Here is a 25028-nt window from a genome sequence, read left to right on the forward strand (position 1 = left end):
CAAGCCTGACTAGTTATCCACGAATAAATTAATCTTAGCTTCTCTTGCGTCTGAAAATAAAACAGCACAGGCACTGAACAGGACTTGTTTCAACAAGGCAAATGTCATGCAACAAAAGCCAGTTAAGCACTAAATCAGGGCATGCCGATAACCAAATGCACAAAGGTCTGAATATGAAAAGGACAGCACTTCATATGGAGCTTTTAGCAGAGCCTGAAACTGTAGGTTTAAGAAGGATTTCAACCTTATGTAGGTTCTCAACCTTTCTAAAGAACATGCCACTAACTGTATTAGCTTTTTATTAATTACTCTTGGGTAATTAGACTGCTTGAAAATCGGCATATGCTTTGGTGCATGTTGTCATGGGCCCTCTATGTAATGTCTCACATTACTCGACACCAAGTAGTACTTCAGTCCAAGTACTTGATAAAAGCGGTGGACTAAGTAACAGCACTTATTGCGGATTATACATAGTTTGGTTGGTAGAAATGAGTCCACAAGTCAATCACCTCTCAACACATGCTCCGCAGTTGTTTTAAAAAAGCAGGTCACCCCTAAAGTCACGACACCATATTTGCGATCGACCAAGGCATCATAACCGAAAAAATGCCAACCACTATTTTTTTCTTCATACAATAACAGCTGGGGACTCCGGAGTAGACCCAGTGCATTCATATAATGTCTCTCATGTCAACTTCGTCACTGTCACTAGCACCCGGCGTGTGCCCTTGTCCATTTGACAGCAAGTTTGGTGCAGTGCAGGGCCACACTGAATGCGCCCAACAGTTGTGTTCACAACATTCCACCAAAGAAGCGAAGCAGTTGATATGCTGCGCGACACGAGTGACGCCGTGTAATGCGCACACATTCACATACACAAACAGTGGTCACACATGACATGGGCGTGACATAAAAGTACTATGCGCATGTGTGCAAGTGTTTGGTGCCAAATATGTTGTTGTAACATTGTTAAAGCTGTCATTTAAATATATATTATATATATATATATAGTCATTAAAGATGAATACTGAAATTACAACTGTGCATTCGAGTCTTTTGTCTGTTCTGCCACATTTCACCTACGAGCAAACTCAAAAAAGCACAGGCGTGGGTAAGTGAACAATTTGTTGCTGTTCTCTCCAGATGCTCCTGGAGGACAAAGTACTATAGCAACGACAAAGAACATTTAACATTGTCAGTGTATATTTATTGAGAAGCACATCAATGGGCAGAATTTCCTTCAACAAACTGCTGCATCTGCTACAACACAGCCCCCGGTATCATTTTAAGAACCAAAATTAGACAAAAGTGAAGAGAATGTGAACAATAATCATCAGCATCAAAATCATCGTCCTGCATCTAACTGCAGGCACAGGTTCCTGTGAGCAAGCCAACCACTTCTATCTGGTATCAGACAAACACATCCTATCCTCTTGAATTTTCTTGTTTCATACATTCATTAATTTATTCAGTGACTTGTGTGGCCCACTTGGTGGTGCCTGGCCTCCGGCAGACATCGCATTTACTTTTAGCTCCTCTTGACATTATTAGCACTACATAATAAAAGGTCTCTCTTATTTGCCAGTCCAGCGCAGTTTAGAGCAGTCCCTGGGCAGTGTACGACTTATGTCGCAATAGAACTCTATGGGCAAATAAAGTACGGAGCTTACGGAGCAGTTATGAGCAGTGCAAAATGGCAAATAGGAGAGACCAGAAGTCTGCAAGACAACATGCACTGGCAAAAGCACAAATGCCTTGATTTCTCCAGGTAAGTTACCGTATTTTCGTGCGTATAACCCACCCCTGCATATAATCCGCATCCTCGCTTTCAGCCCGCCGGAAAAGGAACGAAATCCTTGCGTATTGCCCCCACATTTGATACAGGAAAGGCTGCACCAAAGCTACTGCTCAAGCAACACATCCCATACTATGCAGGCAGAAAAAGCATATATTTAGCAAGTAGAATACACTGACTGTAAGGTTAAAGTCACAATTCACTAAAAAAATTCAGTTGTTAGAGTGCACTCGTCCCCGTTTTTCCTTCTTTGTCCTTGTATGTTTTGAGCAATCGCTGCCATGGAAGGCTTAGTCAGTGTTGCTGCATAGGAGCTTAATGGCACAACGCGGATTGCCATGAAGCTGCGCTAATGGAAAGACCCCGCGTATTATCTACACCCCTACTTTTCCACTGAAATATTCGCATTTTCGGTGCGGGTTATACGCGCAAAGATGTACAACCACTTTGCAATGGCAAATGTAACAACTGGTGATATGAAGCTGAACTTTCTTTTGTGGTTAGATGTTGCCTTCAGAAAATGTTCACCATGAATTAGGGAGAAAGCTTGAGCGGAAAACATTCTGGCTGTAATTTTTGGCAGGAAGAGGAGCTAGGCAGGGGATGTGATGCGAAGGGCAAACGATGGGATGGATTACAAGTTATCAAAACTATCACGGAATGGGGAGAGGCAGAACAGCTTATGGAGGAACCAAGAACTTTCGTGGGCAACGGAAGAGGATGCAGGATACAGGTGGGTGAAGTTTGGAAGGTCCTGCATCCTGCTGTGGACATCGAATGACCGGTCACAACAATTAGTAATTAATCGTGCCGGCGTCTTTTCCAATTCACTTGTCAGACATGAGCACACTTCCGTCCTTCCTACGAGGACGAACGACAACGAAAAACTGTTTTAGCAAGCTTCACAGTCATGCTTTTTAAACCAAGGGAATGAATGGAACGCACTCTTCTTGGAAGACTTGCATTCAACTCTGCCGTGCTTCTTTTAACTCAGGCACTGAAGCGCTCCATGAGAAGGACGAGTTCGCAGTGCGGGGTATGCGGAAACATGTCCACGGGCACAGCCTTGGTGATCACAAACGGGTCGCCCTTGTAGTTGTTCGAAGGAGGCCTGGCCAGGCTGAAACAAGAGCAGTTCGCGGTCAGAGACCAAAGCAAACAACACCTACCGTGCAATTCCGCGTAAAATACAACTCCTACAGGCAAACCAGTCCTCTCAACAAGTCTTTCTCTTTCTTTTGTGTATGTTCAAAGCTGTGATGTTTTGCCACCGTGTAAGTGACTTCCAACCGTGGTGTGTTACTAATGAAGGCACAAGAGTGCTTTACAGAAGAAATGGGTGAGCGGGTAATCTTACTCGAGGAAGTTTTGCATTGCTCCTTCCGGGTTGCACGAGACGTACACCAGCTTCTTGATGGATGCGGTGCCTCGAAGGGTTCGCAAGACCTTGTTGTCTGCAAGGAAGCGTTTGACCGGGGGTCAGGAAAGACGGCTCTCTGGCATGTTGCTGGGCAAGAAAGATTCGAGTCAGATGGAAGACATAAAAAAAAAAAAAAAAGTGCCCATACTGTGCACAGTGCTTTACTTGCAGCCAATCAAAAGAAGACTAGGGCAAGTTTTTACGAGTTGTTACGTTTATGCAACTCCCAGAAACTTTTTACGACCCGTCCTGTTATACTCTGGACTACAACAGATGCACACGTCAGCTCCAGCTGATCGGAAAATGCGTGAAGACTAGAATTTTCGCTTAAATATGTACTGCTTCTTATTTGCCAAATGCATCACGTTAGCCACAATTGTTAATAGAGCTAAATTTCAATAATTCAAAGTTCTCAAAAATTAAAAGCTATGGCTAATGCAAATAATCCTTATTGTCCTTAATTTATCACGTGAAACACACATTTTTGATTAGCAAATGTATAATTAATTTTAAAACCTTCTGTGGTCTCACGGCGACGGGGTTGCTTTGGACTCAATGCTAATCCAGGCCAGCAATAATTTGCATAAACTACAGTTGAAGTAGCTTGCATGGAGCGATAGTTTAGAGTCGAACTTGCCGTATTTCTCACAAAAGTCCAGTCTGGGCAGCTCTTCTTTCTGATAGCTTAAAGAGATCCTCAAACACTCAAAAGAGGCTTCTTAACAGTGCAGATACAGGATTATGACGATGGCCCATGATGGAGTTGCTTATAACCCACTCAGGGGAACAGGCCAAACAAATTAAGGGCGTGAGACAATACCAATAAGGACTGGCCAAAAACAGCCTTAATTCTTGTCATACTTTATGCACGATTTGTGTCTCTTACCAGAGCCAGCAGACTGAAAATTAGCAGCCACCTGCAACACACAGTGGTGCCTAACAAGAATCCATAACTGCGATCTGTCTCTGGGCCTATTGTTGCATCTCAAAGTATGGCCTAACTGCACAACCTAACAACCTAAAGATATAAAAATGCTGCGCAATGGCACTGCCGCATGAAACTCAGTGAAATGTGGCACTTTCCATCAAAGACCTTGGTATGGTAAGATCCCAGCAAACCCTCATCCTAGAAGTGCTTCATGCTCATGAAAAATACCAAAACACAAAACATGCAGCTTACGCAGGCCTTGTCGTGGTGGGTCGACAATGGCTACAATTTCGTTGGAATCCCCAACCGTGCGAATCACGTCGTGGATGACATCCTCTGCTTTTCCCTGCACAAAACTAGCATTCTTGATGCCTGAAAAAATAAACGTGTAAAGTGTCACGATTCACAGAGTATCTGAATGTGGCCAGCAGCATTAGAATCAGGAGGGCCTGTCAACAACAGATAATTTTGGACTTGATAAGTCGGCAGTAATGCTTTGGTTTCCAGCGCATAAATTAAGCGGACAAAAACACGGAAAAGAGCGGAAGAAGTTCGATTTTAAGTGCTGTAAAGGATTTAAGTTGACATAAATAAAATGGCCTCCCCACCTCACCAGACTGGCTCTACGCAGGGAAAAGAGTACCAGATTACACTTGCTATTTTATTCTGCGATATTAGCTAGGAACCCAAATTTTAGCACTTTCCTCACTTTTTGCCACTCAGTGCATTTAGTTTTCGAACATTTTGAGAAGTTTGCAAATGAATGCAATTCAACCAGCATAAGGCAGCTCGCATCCACACCGCCATAACCTAAAGGCTTATTTGACTCCCGAGATTTGCACTGAATTCAATTCACATTACAATCAGTCACGACGTAGGCACTATTGAGCTATTTTAGCGTGACTACAGTTTACTGTCATGCAGAATTTGTAACTATTCCAGCTGAGATAACAAGAAAGCTAAAAAAAAAAAAAAAAAACGTACAGGTGCAGTCACAAAACTCGAAACCTTACTGCTCAGAGCTCCCACCACCGTTCACCCCATCCATTTTTTTTACTTATTGCAGGCTGGTCAAAAGCCTCAGAGCAGCCAAGCACAGTGTCCTATCATGTCCTGATTGCACAAAAAGAGCCAGTCAGAGGGAGAACAATTCCACAGGGTCATACAATCCCACACCTATCAGACTACGATTACACTCTCGCTGGCAGGCCATCGTTTGTGACCAGAAACAAGCTGTCAGGTTGCCAGCAGTTGGAGAGAGAGAGAGAGAGAAAAAAAAAAGAGTATACAGTAAGCTGAAGTTTTCAGCCAAGTTGACAGTATAATGCAGCTCTCTCACAAAGAAAAACAATGGTGAGACCAAGAAACACAACTCAGCCTGTTTTTTGCTACAGGTTTGCGAGAAAGAATGAGAGCAAAATTTTTTCCACATACATACAAAAAAAAAAAAATCCTTTTTCCACATACAAAAAAAATTCCTCATCCCACTTAGGTCTGCTTACGTGCTTGGCGCACTTGGCTCCTAGTTTGAAGACCTGGATTAAATTCCCATATGAAACTGCACAGTATTTTCTAACAACGAAGCTGTTCTTATTCGAGGCTTTCATAGGACGAGGCGTGGTAACACGGGTGCAGCGATGTGGAGAGGGCACAGCTTAGCATGGGGGAGCGCAAGTGCCAAGCACACATGCAGCTAGTTAAAAGAATTCTTGTACGAGACGTTTATATAGGTAATGCATTTCTAAACTACCGTATTTACTCGCGTAATGAACCCTCCCCCCACTTTTCTTGTAGAGAATTTACTTTTTCGTCACTTTGAATAAACAATGCAGCATATTTCACTGTGCATATTCACTGAATGCTGCATATTCAGTGAAAAATGCATATTCACTTTGAATAAATATGTTTTTATTTCAGCATGGTTGCTGATGCTGTAGGCCATCGCAATAAGTTGATATTGCGCTACGGCACGCGCAGAAATGCTAAACATGCATTCCAACAAAAAGAAATCTCAACAGTGGCCGGAGACATGGCTTAGAATTTAAAAATTGCACGCTTGCGCTGCGCCACCTGTTGAATGCAAAACAAACCTTCCTGCGCCATAAAAACGTTGCGACGTGTGAACAAAGCATGAAACATACTCCGCACTCCTTCCCAGCTCTTTGCTGTTTAGGCTGGCTCCGCCGACGTGCGAACAAAGCACTAAACGTACTCCGCACTCCTTCCCAGCTCTTTGCTGTTTAGGATGGCTCCGCCAACGGGCGAACAAAGCATGAAACGTACTCTGCACTCCTTCCCAGCTCTTTGCTGTTTAGGATGGCTCCGCCAACGGGCGAACAAAGCATGAAACGTACTCTGCACTCCTTCCCAGCTCTTTGCTGTTTAGGATGGCTCCGCCGACGTGCGAACAAAGCACGAAACGTACTCTGCACTCCTTCCCAGCTCTTTGCTGTTTAGGATGGCTCCGCCAACGGGCGAACAAAGCATGAAACGTACTCCGCATTCCCTCCCAGCTCTTGGCTGTTTAGGCTGGCTCCACCGAAGTGCAAACAAAGCACTAAACGTACTCCACACTCCTCTGCTCTTGCTGTTATGCGACTTCGCCATTACGCTCCGTGCTTCTGTTGTTCAGCTGTGTTCTGACCTTTTCTTGTGCTTCTGGTGCACGCCATTTTACACTAAGGTGGTGGAGCATGCGTTGCACATGGAAATGGCGCGGCTGTGTGGCACTTTAGTGTTGACCCAGTGCGTGTAGGCTACGGGCGAAAACGAGAGGTTTTCAGGCTGTGAACAGGGGTCGCCGTGTGTTTCGTGGACCCAAAGACGAGAAGTCTGCCGGTGTCGGAAAAGAAATTTTGGATTGCCTTGATGGCACGGAAGACGGTGTGCTGTGGGCTGACAACAAATGTGCGGCCGCAAGTGACTTCAGTGAGGAGGGAAGCTCCATGGCGAAGGGGGACGATGGTGGGTTGCGAATAAAATATAAATTTCATTACATAATTGCCTACGTGTTTTTATAAAATTTTAACTTTTAAAAATCTGTTGCAATTTTTTTCCCGCATAATGAACCCTCCCCCCAAATTCACGCCGAATTTTCTGGAAAAAAGTGGGTTCATTATGCGAGTAAATACGGTACTAAGTCTGGTGGCAATATTTACATTCGTCAACATGAAAACATTAGGCATGAAAACATGAGCAAAATGAAAACATGAGGCATATTTGAGGCAAGAAATTAATACGTAAGTAATATTTGCACTGTTCTTTTAATTAAAAATATGTGGTTACTTGATTTTTGTGATAGCAAACAAACAAAATAAGCCTTAATTTAAAAACGTTTTGACCTCAAAATAGAAAAAGTGCTTGTGGCACCCCCTCGCGGCAGTGTTCCCAGTCCAAAAGCAACAAAAGGTTCGAGTAGGAGGCGCAAGCAGTGGAAAATGGAAACTTTAATCGGCGCGAATGGGAATCTATCTACTGGCTTTGAGAAGCCCTATGAAGCTTAGCCCTGTGATTAGGGAAAACCAGGCAGCTTCGCTGCTATATCAGCATTTGCAACGCTACGTCAGTGAAGCTTGGCTAATTTTTTATTTACTCTTTCCAGCAGTGGCCATTTCCTGTACTGGACAACCACAATAACACCGGTTTTCCACACATGGGGCACTTCAAAGGAAAAAAAAATGTGCTTAAACATACCATTTATTTCGGCATTACGCTTGGCATTCTGGACAGCCCTTTTGCAGACCTCCACTCCGTAGACTTTATTCACTTTCTGGAATAGAGGGAATTAAAAATAAGCGCAACAAAAATTGTGCCGGCTGAAGGCAACAAGCTTTAGGACATGCAAAACTTTTGCCGTGTACCTACACCAAGCCCAAGAATAAGGAGTCCCTTGCACTGCTTACACTAGCATAAGAACAGGCCTGGACTTACGGAATTTATTGAAAAAACAATGTGCTTGAAATTTCCCTTGTTCTTAGGGCAGCAGCGATTTCTCATGTGCACTTAGGTAATGCAAAACTTTGAAGTAGGGGAAAAAGGGCTTGCTGGACTCCCAAAAAAAGTGACACGTTTAGTTTTAGATCACGCTAGTACAGTCTAGTCCACTTATAACGATATCCAAGTGCCAAGAAAATCCCATCGTTATAACCGATAATCGTTATAAGCGGGTCGAGAAGAAAAAAGCCGCAAGAGAGATCAAAACATTTTATTAGCATGCAAGTCAGGTAGTGCAACTACTCGTTTGCAGAAAAGCCATAGTCAGTCAGCTTTGACTGCTTCACGCGCAGCTGACGCACATCTTTTTCGAGAGCATCTAATTGCTCCAGGCAATTAGATGCTCGCCGCAGCGCCACAGGCGAATCGGCCATGGCGTCCGAACGTTCAGTACGACTCCGCAGTGAAACTGGTAAACTGGTGAAACGTTGAACGGAGGCAGATGCGGAGAAAAAAAGCACTCAGTTCGGCGCGCAGAAAAGGCGAGGGAAACTTCCGAGCTGCGAGCAGTGCGAGCCGAACTGGGCGAACCAGCCGAACGTTGGTTCGTTCGGCCGGACGCGCGGACGAGGCCAAAGCAGCGGCTCCGGGAGGGGAGTCGGGAAGAAAAGCTGCTCCTCCTCTCGCTTGGCGCAGTCGACTCGTTTTCTGAGGGGTGGACGGGATGCAAGGCGCGTCGCGTGCTGTCGGCGCCAAGTGCCGGCGCCAGCGCCGGCGGCAGCTCGCATTTTCGGCGCGCGCGGTAAGCGGATTCAATCGCTATATCCGATATCGCGGCTCGGGAGCATCATAATAAGCGGGTTATTTTACCATAGAAAGCATACAAAATTGGACGGTGCAATCGTTGTCCATCGTTATATCCGATATATTGTTATAAGCGGTATCGTTATAAGTGGATTCGACTGTATTTCAAACTAGTCCACGGGTTGTGGGGACCAGGGTTCCGGCCGCAAGGCTAGCTCGGCTGAACTCCGCCACGGACCGCCGTCCGGCGTAGCGGTAGAGAGCAGCAAGGAACACACAAACACAACGAAACGGCCAAACACTCGTTTATTGGCGTGCCACCAATTCACGTAGCCGACTCTCGCTCGTCCCGACCCAGCCGTCCGGCGAGGATCAGGAGGCAGGCGCAAGGGGGTAGACAAAGGAAGGTGGGGAAGCCGGATCTCCGGTACTCACGTCTCTCCTCGTTGACCGCTGGAACCCAAGAGAACCTTCCTTCGTCCCGCGCGCCGAGACCGGCCCACCGGGGCCCCGAAGAACCGGTCACGTGACAACGATCGCCGCGCCACGACACGCCAGCGGCGCGGCGCGAGCGACGCATCTGCCGAGGGGAGAGAAGGAGTCTTCCCCCCTCGCCTCGGCGGCCGCGGCGAGGAATGGGGAACGCGCCCGGACTCTGGGTTTCCCACATCCCTCCCCCCTTTGACCGAAGCCCCTCGGACCCGAGGGTTCTGGCCGGCGGTGGTCTCACCGCTTGTTGCGCTGCATCGTCCACTCCTCGGGGTTCAAGCAGTCCAACGCCGCACCTGCGCAACTGCGCTTCAGTCCACATTGCACCGCACGTCGCCGCCACATAGCACACATAGTTCGCCACAATCCGCCGATTGACCCGCTTTGTCCGTCTGCACTCAAAGCCGGCCGCGTGCGCTGTCCGCCGGCCCATGGTCCGCAGGCCCCGCCGGCGAAGTAGGCTGGGCCGTATGAAGACAGGGCCCGGGCAGCAGGCTGCTCCCAGGCGGCCACCAGCCGCAGTGGTTCGCCCCGCGCCGACGGTGCGTTTGGTTGCCGCACCGCCGGCGGCTTCCACCGCTTGCGGGGGTCAGCGGTGACGATCCCTGACGACTGGACCCGGGCAGGAGGCCGCGTTGTGGTGCTGCCGCTCAGGTGGCTGGCTAGCCAAGCGCCGGCGATGGCTGCCGCTCGGCACACCTCCGGCGGGCGCCTCCGCCAACAGGGGGCGGGGCGCGATCAGCTGACCGCAGGAGCCGGCCCGCCGCGCGGCTCGCTCGCTGTACGGGCGGCAGGGTGCTGTTTCGGCGTAAACAGCCGCTCGGCTCTCGTTCCCCCAGGGTAGCGGCTGGCTGGCTCGCAGCAGGCCTGGCGTGCTGGCGTCGTGGACCCTGGGCGTGCGGGCTTGAACCCTCAGGAGATGGTGGCCCACCCGGTCAGCGGACTCGCCGATTGCGGGTGTTGTAGCGGTGCGTCGGGAGGTATCCTACTGATTCACCGCCTGGTGCATGTAGGAAGGTTTACGCATTTGCCGTCACGGCTGTATCGGGCATCATAACTGTCTGCCTGCAACCGACTGGCGCGAGGCGTTTCGTCCGAAGTCTTCCGGACAAAGGGTAGCGGGCTACGACTGCAGCAACGCATTTCTCGGAGAGCTAGCAACCTCGAATTCGTCCGAATACGAGACCCACGTTCGGGCGCCATGTGGGATATATGTGGGGGTTCCCCGGGGCGACTTAGCCAGTCCTGGCGTAAGCCACCACGCTAGCTCCCGGCGTGTCAACCACGCGGGCTCCCATGGCTACGGCAGCCCAGCGAGGTTCGCCGATACGAGAACACAGTAGACAGTAGTGCCGAAGCACAGCCGTTTATTTGGGGAATCCCAAAGCATGCGAGCACAAGGCTCGACGGCGTTCACGAATCACGCCGTCCGGGTCGTGACCGCGAACGGGAGGTAGGCACTCACGGCGCGCGACAAACAAAGCTCCCACCTGAGATGCAAGTATCCATCACCGCCGCCATGTTCCGCCGATCTCGCCCCGACCGGGTCTCCGACGAGACTCCCCTTCTCCCGTGCGCGCACGCTCGCGCCGCCCGCGCCCGCGCGCCTATCCCCGCACACATCGGTGGCGCCATCTCTCGGGGGACGCCGACGAACCAGCGGAGCGCCGGACCGGTTCCAGCGCACAAGCGTCTCTCCCGAAGCGCGCGCTGGCTCGGGATCGCAGGTCGCGGTTCTCCACGATTCCCACACTCCTCCCCCCTAAAACTGGACGCCACTTGAGCTCGAGTGACGCCACGGTGCACCACACTCGTCACGTCTCAAGTCAGCAAAACAGCCACCGAACGCCACTCCACACCAAAGTTCGCCACACGATGCCGCCGTCGCGATGCTCGCCTCACAAACCCGCAAACACATTGCAATGGTTCCAAGTCTCTCGCGGTTGGGCAGCACAGCAGGTTGGCAGGCCCGGGGGTAGCTGCAGCCGCAGCCGACGAACGCCGGGGTCGCGCCATGATGCGACCCCCACTCCCAGCTCGAGGCGGCAACAGGAACGGCCGCGTCCACTGCGGCTGCCCGAAGGCTCGCGCCGCTCGCGTAGGCGCCAGATACCGCCGCCTCCTGGGTTCCGTGGCCGCTTCGGCCGCAGGTCCTCCCGAACGGTTGGCTGCCGCCCGGCAGGCCGGAGCAGCAACTGGAGTAGCAGCTCCACGAACCGCGCTCGGCCCCGCCGGTGGTTCAGCAGGCCATCCTCGCTGTCCGTGGCAGTGGTGACTGGCGTGGCTCCCGGTGGTATCCGTATGCTGCAGGTCTCGCTCTCACCGTCCAGTTTAAACGATTCCCGAACTTGAAGTGGGGAGCAGTGGGACTCCGCAATCTCCTGTGACTGGCCGGAAACCTTATCGACGATCTCGCCAAATAGGGTAACAAAGATGCCCGAGGGGACTCCCCCTTGCACGTTCGCTTGCTCGCGGAATCACGAGTCCGGCAACTGTGCTCCAGCCGCCACCCCCGCCTGGAGGCAGCTCGTCTGACTATTACGGGTTGTCGGCATCGAAACGCCCGTCCGAGCTATTTCGGCCTGGTGCGTTGGTCGGCAAAGCAGCGTCAGCATCAAGCAGGCGGGCTCCTGCAACTCACTCGCAGCAATACAAGCTGCCGTAGAGCCAGCGCCAACCGCAATACCAGCGGCTTACGGGCGCATATCACCGGTATAGGTCGCCTGAGAGTCCGTCTCTTACTAAGACTGGCGATCTCTCGCGACCAACGAGCCCGCTGCCGAGCCGCGCGAAGCTCTTACTGCCTAAACGCAATCTCGAGCGGAGTCTTCACGGCATCGAGACGCACGCACTCCGGAAGCGCGGAGACAACGGTCCCATTGCTCCCGCTTCCCCCCGCAGCGAGAGGAGACGGATTCTTCAGCGATCCCCCTCGCTCTTTGTCAGGTGTCAAATCGGCAAACACTCCGCCTCGGACTCGAAGCGCAGTAGCGGCGGGCTCATCGTGCGGCTTGCGAACTCCCAAACACCGCGCCCTCGCTCGGTAGTGTCCGCCGCGCCTGCGGGAAACTTCAACCGGCGCCGCCGGCGCGACTGCGCGGGGACGGCGCTACGAGGAAGGCGACCCGCCGCCATGTTGGAACAAGGCCTACGCACCTCCCGTCTCGCAAGCGGGCCGCGACTGCGGTGCTCGGAGGTATCCTACTGATTCACCGCCTGGTGCATGTAGGAAGGTTTACGCATTTGCCGTCACGGCTGTATCGGGCATCATAACTGTCTGCCTGCAACCGACTGGCGCGAGGCGTTTCGTCCGAAGTCTTCCGGACAAAGGGTAGCGGGCTACGACTGCAGCAACGCATTTCTCGGAGAGCTAGCAACCTCGAATTCGTCCGAATACGAGCCCCACGTTGGGCGCCAAAAATGTGGGGACCAGGGTTCCGGCCGCAAGGCTAGCTCGGCTGAACTCCGCCACGGACCGCCGTCCGGCGTAGCGGTAGAGAGCAGCAAGGAACACACAAACACAACGAAACGGCCAAACACTCGTTTATTGGCGTGCCACCAATTCACGTAGCCGACTCTCGCTCGTCCCGACCCAGCCGTCCGGCGAGGATCAGGAGGCAGGCGCAAGGGGGTAGACAAAGGAAGGTGGGGAAGCCGGATCTCCGGTACTCACGTCTCTCCTCGTTGACCGCTGGAACCCAAGAGAACCTTCCTTCGTCCCGCGCGCCGAGACCGGCCCACCGGGGCCCCGAAGAACCGGTCACGTGACAACGATCGCCGCGCCACGACACGCCAGCGGCGCGGCGCGAGCGACGCATCTGCCGAGGGGAGAGAAGGAGTCTTCCCCCCTCGCCTCGGCGGCCGCGGCGAGGAATGGGGAACGCGCCCGGACTCTGGGTTTCCCACAGGGTCAAAGAAACTTTGTTTGAATCATAAAAAGATGTGTGAGCATAATGCAAATGTAATGCAATATAAGCTTGCGATTTATGCAAAAGGTAGCCACACACACAAAAACAAAGTTTCAGTCAGAAGCTCGTTCCAAGCCCTTACAGCTGCAGTTAGCATGGATTTGGCAATTTCATGTGGCTTAATGTGCGCAACTTAATTTCCTGTATTGGAAGCTTAGTGTTTCGATTCCCTTTTGCGTTATACAGTCTTCAATACACTTGCCCCACAAAGTGAATTCTGGAAGAGCTCGCATGCAAATCCAGATATCCAGCCAAACAGAGTAGCAGCCATCGTGTAGTGTTGCGAAATGACAACCCCACAGCAGAGCTGCTTCACGGCCATAAAGCTAGATTTCTGTAGCTTTACTCCCCAGTTTGAGGGTAACCCATACAGCCCCTAAATCTCAGCACCACAGATTCACTCCATTTCCGTACAGCGTACTACTGATCACATTTTCTGCTTTTACTTACAAGTTTGTCCCATAAGAAAACAAGTAATAAATGAGCAAAAAAACACTGTTTTGAAGACATTTTTGAAATACATAAAAAAATGTAACAATGAGTGCGCGAAATAAAATTGTGCTCAATTTTGGTATTCACAAGCATCCTTTGTTCAAACCACTCACTGAGGCCAGGGACAGACCAATGGTGCCCGTGCCGCAACAGATGTCGAGAAGGGTGGTGTCTGCATTGAGGTCGGCGACTTCTTCCACTGTTTTGTACAGCAACTCGGCCCCTGGCGTGTTCACTTGGAAGAACGCGTCTGGGCTCACTTGAAACGTCTGACCAAGCAGGCACTCTTCTATTTCCTGCGTGTGCACAACAAATATGGAGGATTCGCAGGCCATAACATGTCACATATCAGCTGCTTAAGGCACATGGGTCTCTGGGATCGAAAAATTGCCCAAAAAAGCTTTTTTTAGGTATCCCTTTACTCGTGCACAGCTTTTCCTCCAAAAATTCTGTACTTGGAATAGATACTTAGAGCAGCCATAGAAACCCAATTTCAAAAAAAAAAAAAAAAAAAATCTCACTTTTTTACCACGACTGGTATTGCAGTGATAGTAAATTCTTGAGGTACATCCCAGCATGTATTGCAGCTAGGAAGATCATTTGTTTTGCACTGTGAAGCTGAATGTTTAAACCATCCAATAATGGAAGCAGATTTCGCATTTTGTGTTTCAGTAGTTGTATAATTAGCGTTATTTTTAATTGGTTAGCAGTAGTACTTCAAACCTAGAAGTTAGAATTGATGTAAACTTGTATGTGATTGCAAAACAAAAAAACTGCTTCCTGCATTTCATTCTCCACAACTTCTGGTAATAGTTTTTTACCTATTGTTCTCACGAACTATCAAGGAAGATTTTTAATTAAACCAGGAACTAATCATATCACATCAAAACTAATTGGATGTCTGAAATCAGCTAAAAAAAAACTGAACAAGCCTATGAAGTTTAATCAACATTGGTTGGAAAGAAAGGTTTGAGACCAGTGTGCCCCTTAACATTGAAATTCCCGTAACTGCATGAACAGGAAGTATTCCTAAGTATACTTAACACTTTCGCTTTAAAACTGCCCGCAATAAAATACCCGACGTGCCCTCTCTCTCACCTCTGTCCCGAAGACGTGCTCATACTGGGGCTGTTCTTCCTCCGCGCGCCTCTTGTCAAACCTCTGGAAGTGGCAGCAGGTGACGCCGCTCGATTTGCCAGGGCCTTCCGTGAAGAACTGGCGCAGTTTCTCTTTCTCCTCCGAGATCTCCTCCTGGAAGCAGAAAGTGCGTCAGGCCACTTACTGCACATTCACAACGTTCGCGTGAACCAAAAAATTGTTCTTAGCAATCATTTTAATTACGACATGGTACCAGTGCAAAAAGGAAGACAAAGGACGAGGAGAACAGAAGATAGGATGAACGCTAGCATCGTCCGGACTGCTATTTTCATCCTTTGTCGTCCTTTTTGAGCTGGTGCCACGTCGAAGTTAAGCAAACCTTGAACAGTTTAATTAAGCAGGGTGACCCTGAGTTAAGAGCAGGTCGGCCCCACGGCACTTAAGATTTGAAGTGCACGGTATAAAATGGCTCCGGATTAACACAACTGCAGGAGACAGTACGTGACACATCAATTAAACAAACGATGTGTCCTGTACGGCTTTACTACACTTGACAATAAAGTGCAAGGAAACAAACAAGCCAAGAATGGTGGCAAACAAAAGGAGAGAGAAAGGGGGGGAATCGAATTAACCTCAAAATTTCTGTGGAATTAAAACAGTGAATTTTGGGCACTTTTCAATGTGTTGCAATCGAATTGGTGGCCAATTTCCTCATTCAGGATTAACAGCTTGAGACACTAGCAATGGAAAACAGTGAATGGAGTCTGGAATCTACACAACTGGTGTGCGTTCTTCTGTCTCCCCGTTGCCGTTATGTGTGGCATGATATATAAGTATAGCTTGTATTCATTGGCGAGGCATGCATGCAGGCAACCATGTGAGTGCACCATCACTGGTTACGTCCGGCTCCGCGGGATGGCGGTACTTGTCCGTGCTAAGCAGCACATGATGTGTGTTTGACGTTCCAAACGCTATCCCACCGAACGCAAAGTAATGCCTCGAGTCCAATGTGAGTGCGATTAATAACATCTCTGTTGACACCATCATTGAGAATCGGGTTGAAACTGAGCAGACGATGCACGACGGTGTTTTTTTTTCTTTGGCATGTGGGCACAGCGGCACAAGCCGCGCCATGTCCGTGGCACAGGGGCGATGTCTGTGGCCATTTCCAGTGTTGCCAAGCGAAGAAACTGACAGCTAAACTTTTCAATGAATACCGCCTATACCAGTGTGCGTACGATTCTGGGAAACCGGCAGATTACAAAAAGTAATGTTACTGTATGTCAAAGTACACAGCCAAGCTGAAGGGTGCATAGTAGGTAGGCAAGGAAAGAGGGGGGTGGGGGGGTGGAAACTCTGGCCACAGGCTGACTCTAAACTAGGGCTTTTTGGATAAATTGGGCACGGTACAAATTGCCTTGCATGGTAACACTGCGTTTTATAGCACCTGTCACAGACATTTCTGTCTGTCTCGACAAAAAAATGACATCACAGTATTCTTAAAACACACACGAAGCATCATAAAAGCACTTGTACATCATCGCCTCGCTGCTATCGGTAAATCACCGCCACACAGTGAAAGTGCTGCTCCCAGCTGTACAATTCATAAAATTGAACTGCACTGCTGCAAAAGCTTTTGTTTCCATTTCTCAGCAACGCACGAGAGCACCCTGGTCAGTTTTCTCTGCAGCACGAGGGCTATGCGATCACTATTTTTTCTATCTCCCTGCCAGCAGCAAGGGTGCCCCCATTTGCACCAGTAACCCACACAACATGACGCACCTCACTGAGAGCCTGCGGGTGGATGACTGCGATGGCCATAATGTGGTCTTTGCTTGTGGTCCGCACAGTGAGCTGGCGCCAGTACCCTTCGTGCGTCTCTGGATTAAACGGCTCCTTGCCAGACTGTTTCACAAAGTCCTGAAAGCACTGCGCAAATGAAAATTTCTTCTGTGATGAGCGCCATCTAGCAATGCAGACTCAGCATCAAAAACAAACATTTTTTAGGAGAAATGCAACATCACATGGCCCAGCCAGGATGAAAAGGCACGTACTCCTGTTTCACAATTCTATGCAATGCTGCCAAAGCTATAAGCTCCAGCAGCCAACCAGAAAAGATGACAGTTTCTTGGCAACTGGTATTTGGAAGAACAACATGCCTGTTCGAATGAATCATTTAGTTGCCCTGCATAAATGCAACAAACAACTGATACAAGGTGAGACTTGAGCGCAGCCACAACAAAACCGGCTCACGAATGCACAAACTGAAGTGACCTGCAAAGTTCCAAACACACAAGGCAATGCTTGCAATGCAAACACTTGGCTGCTGGTAGGTACGCCTTCAAGCGACATTGACTCTTCCTATTTGCTTCCAATGTATGTTTGCCCAACTGACTGGTTAGCAAGCACTGCACAGAATTAGTGAGAGTGAGGGCACTGTATGCTGCAATGGGTAGATATCACGGTGCAGCTTCTAAGTATTAATTAAAATCCATATGCAAGCAAGCTGAGTAATGCTGCAAAAATGAATCACTTCTACTTTGAAAAGCAGAGCTGTTTAAGCTATTAGTTCCACCGTATAGTGTAACCAGAAAAAAATACCAAGAAAAAAGACCGATTGCACGTGAGCGTGTGCCCCATGAGAAGCTCAACCTCTGGGAACACTCTGCTCAGTGTTCGTGGAATGATCTCTCACGTGCCTTTCTTCTGGCCAGCCAGTTCACGTGCGCCGTTCGCGCCTGAAGTGGGGAGCACAGATGCCGAGTTCGCAAAGCTGGTTGCTGCAGGTTCTAGTGCATACTAACGCGGTCCATTTTCGAAGAGATGTGAAAACCTGCGGACAAAACGATCCGGGCCTGCCAGTCATAGGAAACTTTCAGCGGTAAGTTTGAAAACACATTTGAGGTGCAACAGCCAGGTCTCCGAAGAAGGGAGAGCGGCCGCCAGCTCTGCTGTTTCTCCAGCCTTGTACCACTAGTGCAAGCTGCACCAGTTTTTTTGTTCTCAGTGTGTGGCTAGGTGACATTCAACACATTTCAGCTGTGAAAGACTTGTAGATTTGTGTAATACTGCTAGAACTTTTGAAGGTAGCATGCCATAAGCCCCTCATTTCAACAAACGACAGACAGATGCCACTAGCCCATCAGTATCTCACTACCCAAGACTAAGTGGCAACAGAAACTACGTCCTGGGGCAGAATTCTCAGTTCTGCCCATTTTATGTTTGCTTCAAAATGTCATTTCAAGCAAGCCCTGACTGGCTGAAAGCAGACGGCCAAATATGACTCGGCACATTCAGGGATCTCACCAGCGCAGCCACGCCACGACTGAAATGGACACGAGGTGGACATTTTCGAAACGAGCACAGCTCAGAACTTCGCTCATGTTGCAGCACTCCAGACAGGAACAAGTGCATCATTTTTACGAAGCCATGAAGACAAAACACAACTTTGCTCTTTTTGAAAGAACTAGCCTTAGGCAACTCACTCAGCTCCATTCAAGCCATGAAAGATGTGTTTTTAGCGAGGGAAGGGGGGGGGGGATGCAAGAAATGTTGAAAAACCTTTAAATTTCACGCTACATTGGCGTGATGCAGGCAGGAGTGAAGCAATATGGGCTAGAACTAAAAGCATAGTGATCAGTGTTAACTGCACTTTCGCATTCAATCGATACAAATCGATCAAACAGAACTAGAGGCCCCACTATAATCGCCCAGTCATGTCTTCTGGTGGTGGCTTTGGGTGGCAGCCACCAATCGCACAAACAAGATTCTGTAAGGTCACACAGAAATCACTGGAAAGTGGCTGGGGTGCCGCCACTCCTTTAAAGGTTTTCTTTAATTATTCAATTATTTGTCTCAAGCTTGCGATAAATCTCCTATCACTGTTATTGGCACAAAGCAGTCTTTTTAACGAACCAAACTTGTTCTTTGCCTATATGACCCCTTTAACCCTTTCTGTACTGCAAAAAGAAGTAAAATGTACCAAATTTACAGAAAAATGTTTTTCGTTCAATTTACAAGTTTTTTTTTTCCTGAATAAGTTTCTTTATTTCTCTAATTCTGTAAAAATATTGCTCTAAGATGGCTTCTCCACGGTACTATTATTTCGATACATAACGTTCCTTTATTTCTATGTGTAAAAAAGACGGCTCGCAGATAGCACCACTGCATGGCCGCAGCGTCTTGCAAAAAAGCGCCATCGGGGCTCCAAAATGACCGATCACAAGTATAGACGTCATGACCGATGACGGCTATACTCGTCATCGGTCATTTTGGTACAAAATCTCATGACAACTATACTCGTCAACGGGAGCGAAAGGGTTAAACAAAGTTTTTTAGGGGCAAAGCAATTTGGGGGCTTGGGCTATTGGCATCTCCTGTCGTCAAGCGACAGGAGACGCCAACATCTTCTGTCGTCAAGTTGGCAAACAATGATCAAAAAGGGAATCTATAATGGATGAAACCTGTTCAAAATCAAATAACGTGATGAACAACATAATAAACATGACTAACATCATAAATCAGCTAGCCTATTTCAGGACAGCTTGACTGTGGTAGCGCGCAAGCGCCCGTTTTTAGCATGGACGAGCATAGCTAATCTTCGGTGGGAGCGGTACAACCTTGTGGACGAGCTCAGCTAGTCCCCGAAACAGGCTAACCTTGGCGACACGCTTGGCTGACTCGGGGACATTGGGCAGCCCATCTGGCGAGGCGACACTCATGGACCCCTGGCGGTAGCTGCTGATGCGGAAGCCCACGGTGATTTCCCCCGTCTCCAAGTGCTTCCCAACTGTGAACTCATTCTTGTTGCGGTAGCCGTCCACCACTGGAGACGGCCGGATGGGCTCCGGGGCACACACACTTGTCTTGTGCACATTCCTGCAACAAAGGGACACCACTGCATGCTTATACACCGTTGCAACCACCCTGCCCCATACTCTCGCATCTGTGTATAGGTTGTATTCACTGGCTGGGCACGCACGCAGGCACCCATGTAGGTGCGCCTTCACTGGTTATGTCAGGTTCCGCGGGATGGTGGTACTTGTCCGTGCTGAGCACATGATTTGTGTTAGATGTTCCAAATTCTACCCCACCAAACGCGAAGTAATGCCTCGACTTCAATGTGAGTATGATTAATAACATCTCTGTTGACACCAACATTGAAAATCGGATTGAAACGGAGCAGACGATGTACACTGGTGTTTTTTTTTTCTACTGCGTGCAGGAGTAGTGGCACAAGTCGCGCCACGTCTGTGGCCCTTCGGCCATGTCCGTGGCCATTTCCAGTGTTGCCAAGCAAAGAAATTGACAGCTAAACTCTTCAGTGAATACCATATATCATTCCGGAATAGAAGGAAATATAATATCTGATGCAGCTGCCAGCGCTGGCCACTCTCTGCGTAACACGACACAGCTTCCTTTCTCTCAAAAGGATGGTTGTGCCCTTATCTATCGAACTGGTTAGAGAGAGCAAATGTTGAAGTGGCAGCATCCTCGCAGCGGATATACACCTCTACATGGAATTGACCCTTTCTGTAAATTCAGTGTTCCACCCGACCTAAGTAAAGCGTCTGAAGGTGTACTGCATCGTTTGCGTCTCAACGTGGCTTACACCTGAAGCTTCAAGTTCAAAATAGGGTGGGAGGATTCACCACTGTGCCCCACGTGTGCTGTGCGCGAGACTACTGAGCACTTGTTGTGTATATTCCCGCGATTTTCCGCTGCGCGAGTTACAGCGGCGAGCTGCCTGTCTCGTGTTCGACGCGGAGCAAGCCTTCAGTTGTGTCACTTTCTTGGACCCTGGGACAACAACAATGGGCCTCTTCGATTTACAGTCTCGGGCTCACCGCGGACTCCCCGAGAAGCAGTCCAACATTCGATTTTCCCGTGTATCCCTATGGCTTCGGGGAATCCTCGGACTACCCGCGGGCAGCCCGCGGAGAGCCAGAAGTGGAAAATCGAAGAGGCCCAATGACTCATATTTAGGAACGAAAATTCTTCTGCGTTTTTTGCGAGATTCAGGACTAGACAAAACTTTGTAATTCTTCCATTGTGCGCATGGCTATGTCTGTACGCGTTTGCGTCGTCATGTATGCTTTGACTCCTTTTTCTTGTTAGACGCTCTGCACTTCCTGGGCTCCATTCGCTCAATTTTTTTTCTTTTCCTTAACTTTATTTCAAGTTTTTTCCTTGCACTACATTCCGTGCCATTTTTATTTAACTTTTGTTTTCTCTCTATTGCTGCTTTCCCGATCTCTCACATTCACTTTACTGTATTGTAATCATCCCCATCTGGCATAGCAAGCACTGCCGCTAGCAGAGCTGACCTTTCCAGCCCACATTAAAGAGTTCTCTCTCTCTCTCTCTCTCTCTCTCTCTCTCTCTCTCTCTCTCTCTCTTATTTTGCCTTTTTTCTGCCCAACCCCTCATATGCAATGCCCTCAGACATTTAAATAAATGAAATGTAAACGGCTGGGAAAAAACCTGAAAAATTCACCTTTTTCCACTGAAGGGTAACAAAACCGACATATTAACGTGAGAAACAGAACTGATGCCATGTTTGGTCGTTAGGAATGCTTGCAATCCCTCGTCAAGCAGCACATTAGCACACGCAAAGGTGACGGCTATCTCAAACACGCCTCGTTCTAATGAAATGAACCAACGAAAATGCTGACATTACAACTCAAACGTCCTTACGAAGCCCCAGCCATGGCTTTGGCCACTGGCAATGCCCCATTCAAGACAACCCACCCTAACGAACCTTTGTTTGCTAATCCACGACTTGAGGCCTGGGTTAAGTGATTCCAGTTTCCGAGCATACTTGACTGTAATTTTCCGCATGTGCTCTTCCTTTTGTGTCAGTTGCTGTTCATATGGTACGTCCGACCAGGGTGCCACGGAATCCTTTATCCTGCAAGAAACATCACACTGTTGTACAAGTCACACACAGAAAAGACTGTACACAAAGTATATAAGAAACTGGAATGATGATTGGATGGGTGTATTCAGGTGATTTTCCTCTGATGCATAATAATAAAAGCAAAGCATGCAAACATTGCCCCCATAGAGAAAAACTGGTTTTCAATTCATTACTAGATAACTATGTAAGTGCTGCAGCGGGCCTTAGTGCTACACTAATTCAACAATAAAATGCTATCTTTGGGTGAAACTTAAATGCAAACAAGTGATCGATCCACACAGGGAAAACTTGAGTACTCGTAAGCACTGTCACAACAACCTGCAAACATCATGCCGCCTGAATACAACCAGAAAAACAAAAAGTAGAAACTGGGGGCCCTTTAACTGCCATGTCCTACGTTTGTGTTTTTTGGAACTCGCTAGTACATAACCTGTGCTTTCTTTTTTCTCATTCAAATCTTCAATAAATTTTTCCCCGTTGCAAGAGGAATATCACTTGGGTAAGCCAAAATCACAGCGCTCCTTATTTGTCCTGAAGACGTTGTATACTAGTAAAAACAAAAAAATTGTTTTCTCTAACATTCGCTTTTTATCTATAATTGTAGCTTCAAAACTACCATGTCTTGAAACTGTTCTATATAAGTTGTGCAACACTATCAGGTACAGATGAATATTTGAGTGCATTTTGAAATAAATATTGGGAGTTAGCACTCGTATTGTGCTCTCCCTTTTGTCTCCCGCTCAATGTTTGCACCAGTAATTCAAAGCTGCATAATACCCCTGTCACACGGGAACTTTCAATTGTGATCGAGCCTGACCCTGCTCGAACTCAATCCTGGTTTCCCAAGCGCGATTGAGGTCGCCAAGCACGATAGGATGAAAGTGGTGGTATTCTCATCCCTGCTGAATAATGGCACCAAAGGTCGCAACTTTAACTAACACCACAAATTGTATCAAATAACCTTACTCAAATAAATGGCTGATAAATAAAAGCTCGAAAAAATACAGAACAGAGCCGCGCGGTTTGTTTTAGGGCGGTACAAGCGGAGAGACAGCTCCACTGCTATGAAAGCTGAATTGGGTTGGGAATTGCTTTCTTTATGCAGGAAAAAACTGCGTTTGAAGTTTTTCTTCTCTGTCTTTCATGGGCAGGCTGGAATTGACCGTCACAACTATTTCAGCGTACCCAGTTACACATCCAGTCGACATGACCACCGACACAAAGTGAAAGAGTATCGTGCAAGAACAACCATGTTGTACAATTCCTTTTTTGCGATGGCCATTAGAGATTGGGACCGGCTGCAAGACAAGCAAGTGTGCTGTATGAACGAAGAATTGTTTTATTTCAGTCTGTAACCCCCCTGCTGTAATGCCTTTGTTGGAAAAGCGGGGCACTCACTGAATAAATAAATAAATAAAAATAGCATTTATATAGTTACGTGTACTTACAGCCACGCAAAGTTACCAGGTGCTGGCCTGAAATACATTTTTGGTGCCATCTAGCATACGTGAGTGCAACCAGTGCAACTTCTCAATTGGGATTGAAACGTGCTGTGTAGCGGGGGCAATGCGTCGAGCGCGCTCAAAAAGTCAATCGCGCTTCGCTTCGATCAGGATTGAAAAGGCCCGTGTGACAGGAGTATAAGTTGATCCAAATAAGGTCACTCCTCACTCGCATGTATTGAAAAGAACAGAGAAAAAATGTGCCGTGTTCTAGATTAACTCGCCACTGACCACAGACAGAGAAATGTCGTTTGAAAACAAGACAGTCAATAGAATTATATGGCTGGTTGCCTATATGTGCACTTTTTTTGTAATCTATGACAATTAAAATTTTGCAATAAACAAGCGGTTGGCCAACAATGCTTGTTTTATAATTTCTTTCACGCGTCAATGTGCATTACGCTGGAGTGAAGAAATACAAGCAGTGTTTTTGAATGCGTTTCCCACGTATGGCTGAATAAGTGTGACGCCTCCAAATAAGCACCCTAAAAGAATGTGCTTAGGGACATCCCAGAGAAACGCTTCTATTAACGACTGGGACTGCGTTAAAGAGATTTCAGAGACGTCCTTACCTTCCTTCTCTTGAGATATCACCACACCTCGAAAAACTATTGCGAGAAATTGATTACGCAGCCGAAATCTTCTACGTGCACTCATGTGATGTACCAGTGACAAACCTGTCAGCAATGCTTGCTTCATCACAATGTCTTTTTTGTGGCGTGACATCTTCAGCTTCACCAAGCTTTCTTTTCTGTATAAGCGGGTCAGCCATGGGGTTTGCTTTCTGCAAGGTGTTTGAAAAGAAAAAAAAAAATGTTAGTGCGACTGCAAAGCGCTTTTGTTTGCTGGTTTAAAATCAAAGGATGCAACAGTACCTTGACAGTTAAGGTGCAGCCTTTGAAGTTGTACCCTTCAATTTTTTTCAAAGCATTCTCCCGTTCTTCTTCGGATCTGTTATAAATATCATTTCTTTTATTGTCCATTAATAGTTTTATGGGAGCGAAAACTACAAGGGCTCATGCGAAACAAAAATCAAACCCATTACCTGAAGGACACGAAGGCAAACCTGGCCTTCTCCATCACTTTGATTTTGTGAGGGTTGAGGTTCAGAGTTTTTGAAAGAAGCTTCTTCACTTGCTGGTAAATAAAAGGGAAAAACGCATTAAACTTTCAGCGAAAACGTTCTGAAGAAAAGCGAGAAACAATGGACCTTACTCCGTGGCCGAATATCTTCGGCAGATTGCCGACTTCAATCTTGTGGACCTCGGAAGTGAACTCGTCCCTTTTGGTGTAAAAATAAGGATCCTGGGCCAGTTTCGCTCCATCTCCATCGGCTTGCAAGTTTGTACTATCTTCCTTTCCGACTGCGTTACTTTCTGCGCTGTCACCCGAAACATGCCCGGTTTCGCCAGCTGCACTTTGCGAAGATTCGATCACAAGACTGTCACCACTATTTTGTGAAGTTGACATGGCAAGTAGTTCACAAGACTGTTTATTTAAATTTTCGCCCAGAGCTTGCATAAGCGTGAACTGCAAGTGAACTCTACGAGCGCACGTGTATCCGTGCACAACATGTGTGCACGAACATTCCCTGACTTTTTAACGTTTTAATGGTTTTAATAATATTGCCTGCTATAATGTTCGACAATTTTATTCTCATTTAATTTGGGAATAAATGCA

The 25028-nt window shown here is 48.0% G+C and overlaps 1 protein-coding gene across 1 annotated transcript; it reads right to left on the reverse strand.

Annotated features, from left to right (window-relative positions):
- Nucleotides 1–541: 541 nt before the first annotated feature.
- Nucleotides 542–24944, reverse strand: LOC144145715 (tRNA (uracil-5-)-methyltransferase homolog A). The gene is made up of 13 exons (XM_077677409.1): nucleotides 24564–24944; nucleotides 24394–24485; nucleotides 24224–24299; nucleotides 24026–24132; nucleotides 21688–21837; nucleotides 19586–19805; nucleotides 16710–16856; nucleotides 14928–15080; nucleotides 13943–14125; nucleotides 7837–7912; nucleotides 4396–4515; nucleotides 3153–3249; nucleotides 542–2915 (listed from the first exon to the last, which is right to left on the reverse strand). Exons 1-13 carry the CDS (start codon nucleotides 24867–24869, stop codon nucleotides 2786–2788), a joined length of 1857 nt encoding a protein of 618 aa, XP_077533535.1. The 5' UTR covers nucleotides 24870–24944; the 3' UTR covers nucleotides 542–2785.
- Nucleotides 24945–25028: the final 84 nt, after the last annotated feature.

This window comes from Haemaphysalis longicornis, unplaced genomic scaffold (assembly GCF_048455015.1).
Source record: "Haemaphysalis longicornis isolate Haplotype H1 unplaced genomic scaffold, Haemaphysalis longicornis Haplotype H1 scaffold_7, whole genome shotgun sequence".
NCBI lineage: Eukaryota > Metazoa > Arthropoda > Arachnida > Ixodida > Ixodidae > Haemaphysalis > Haemaphysalis longicornis.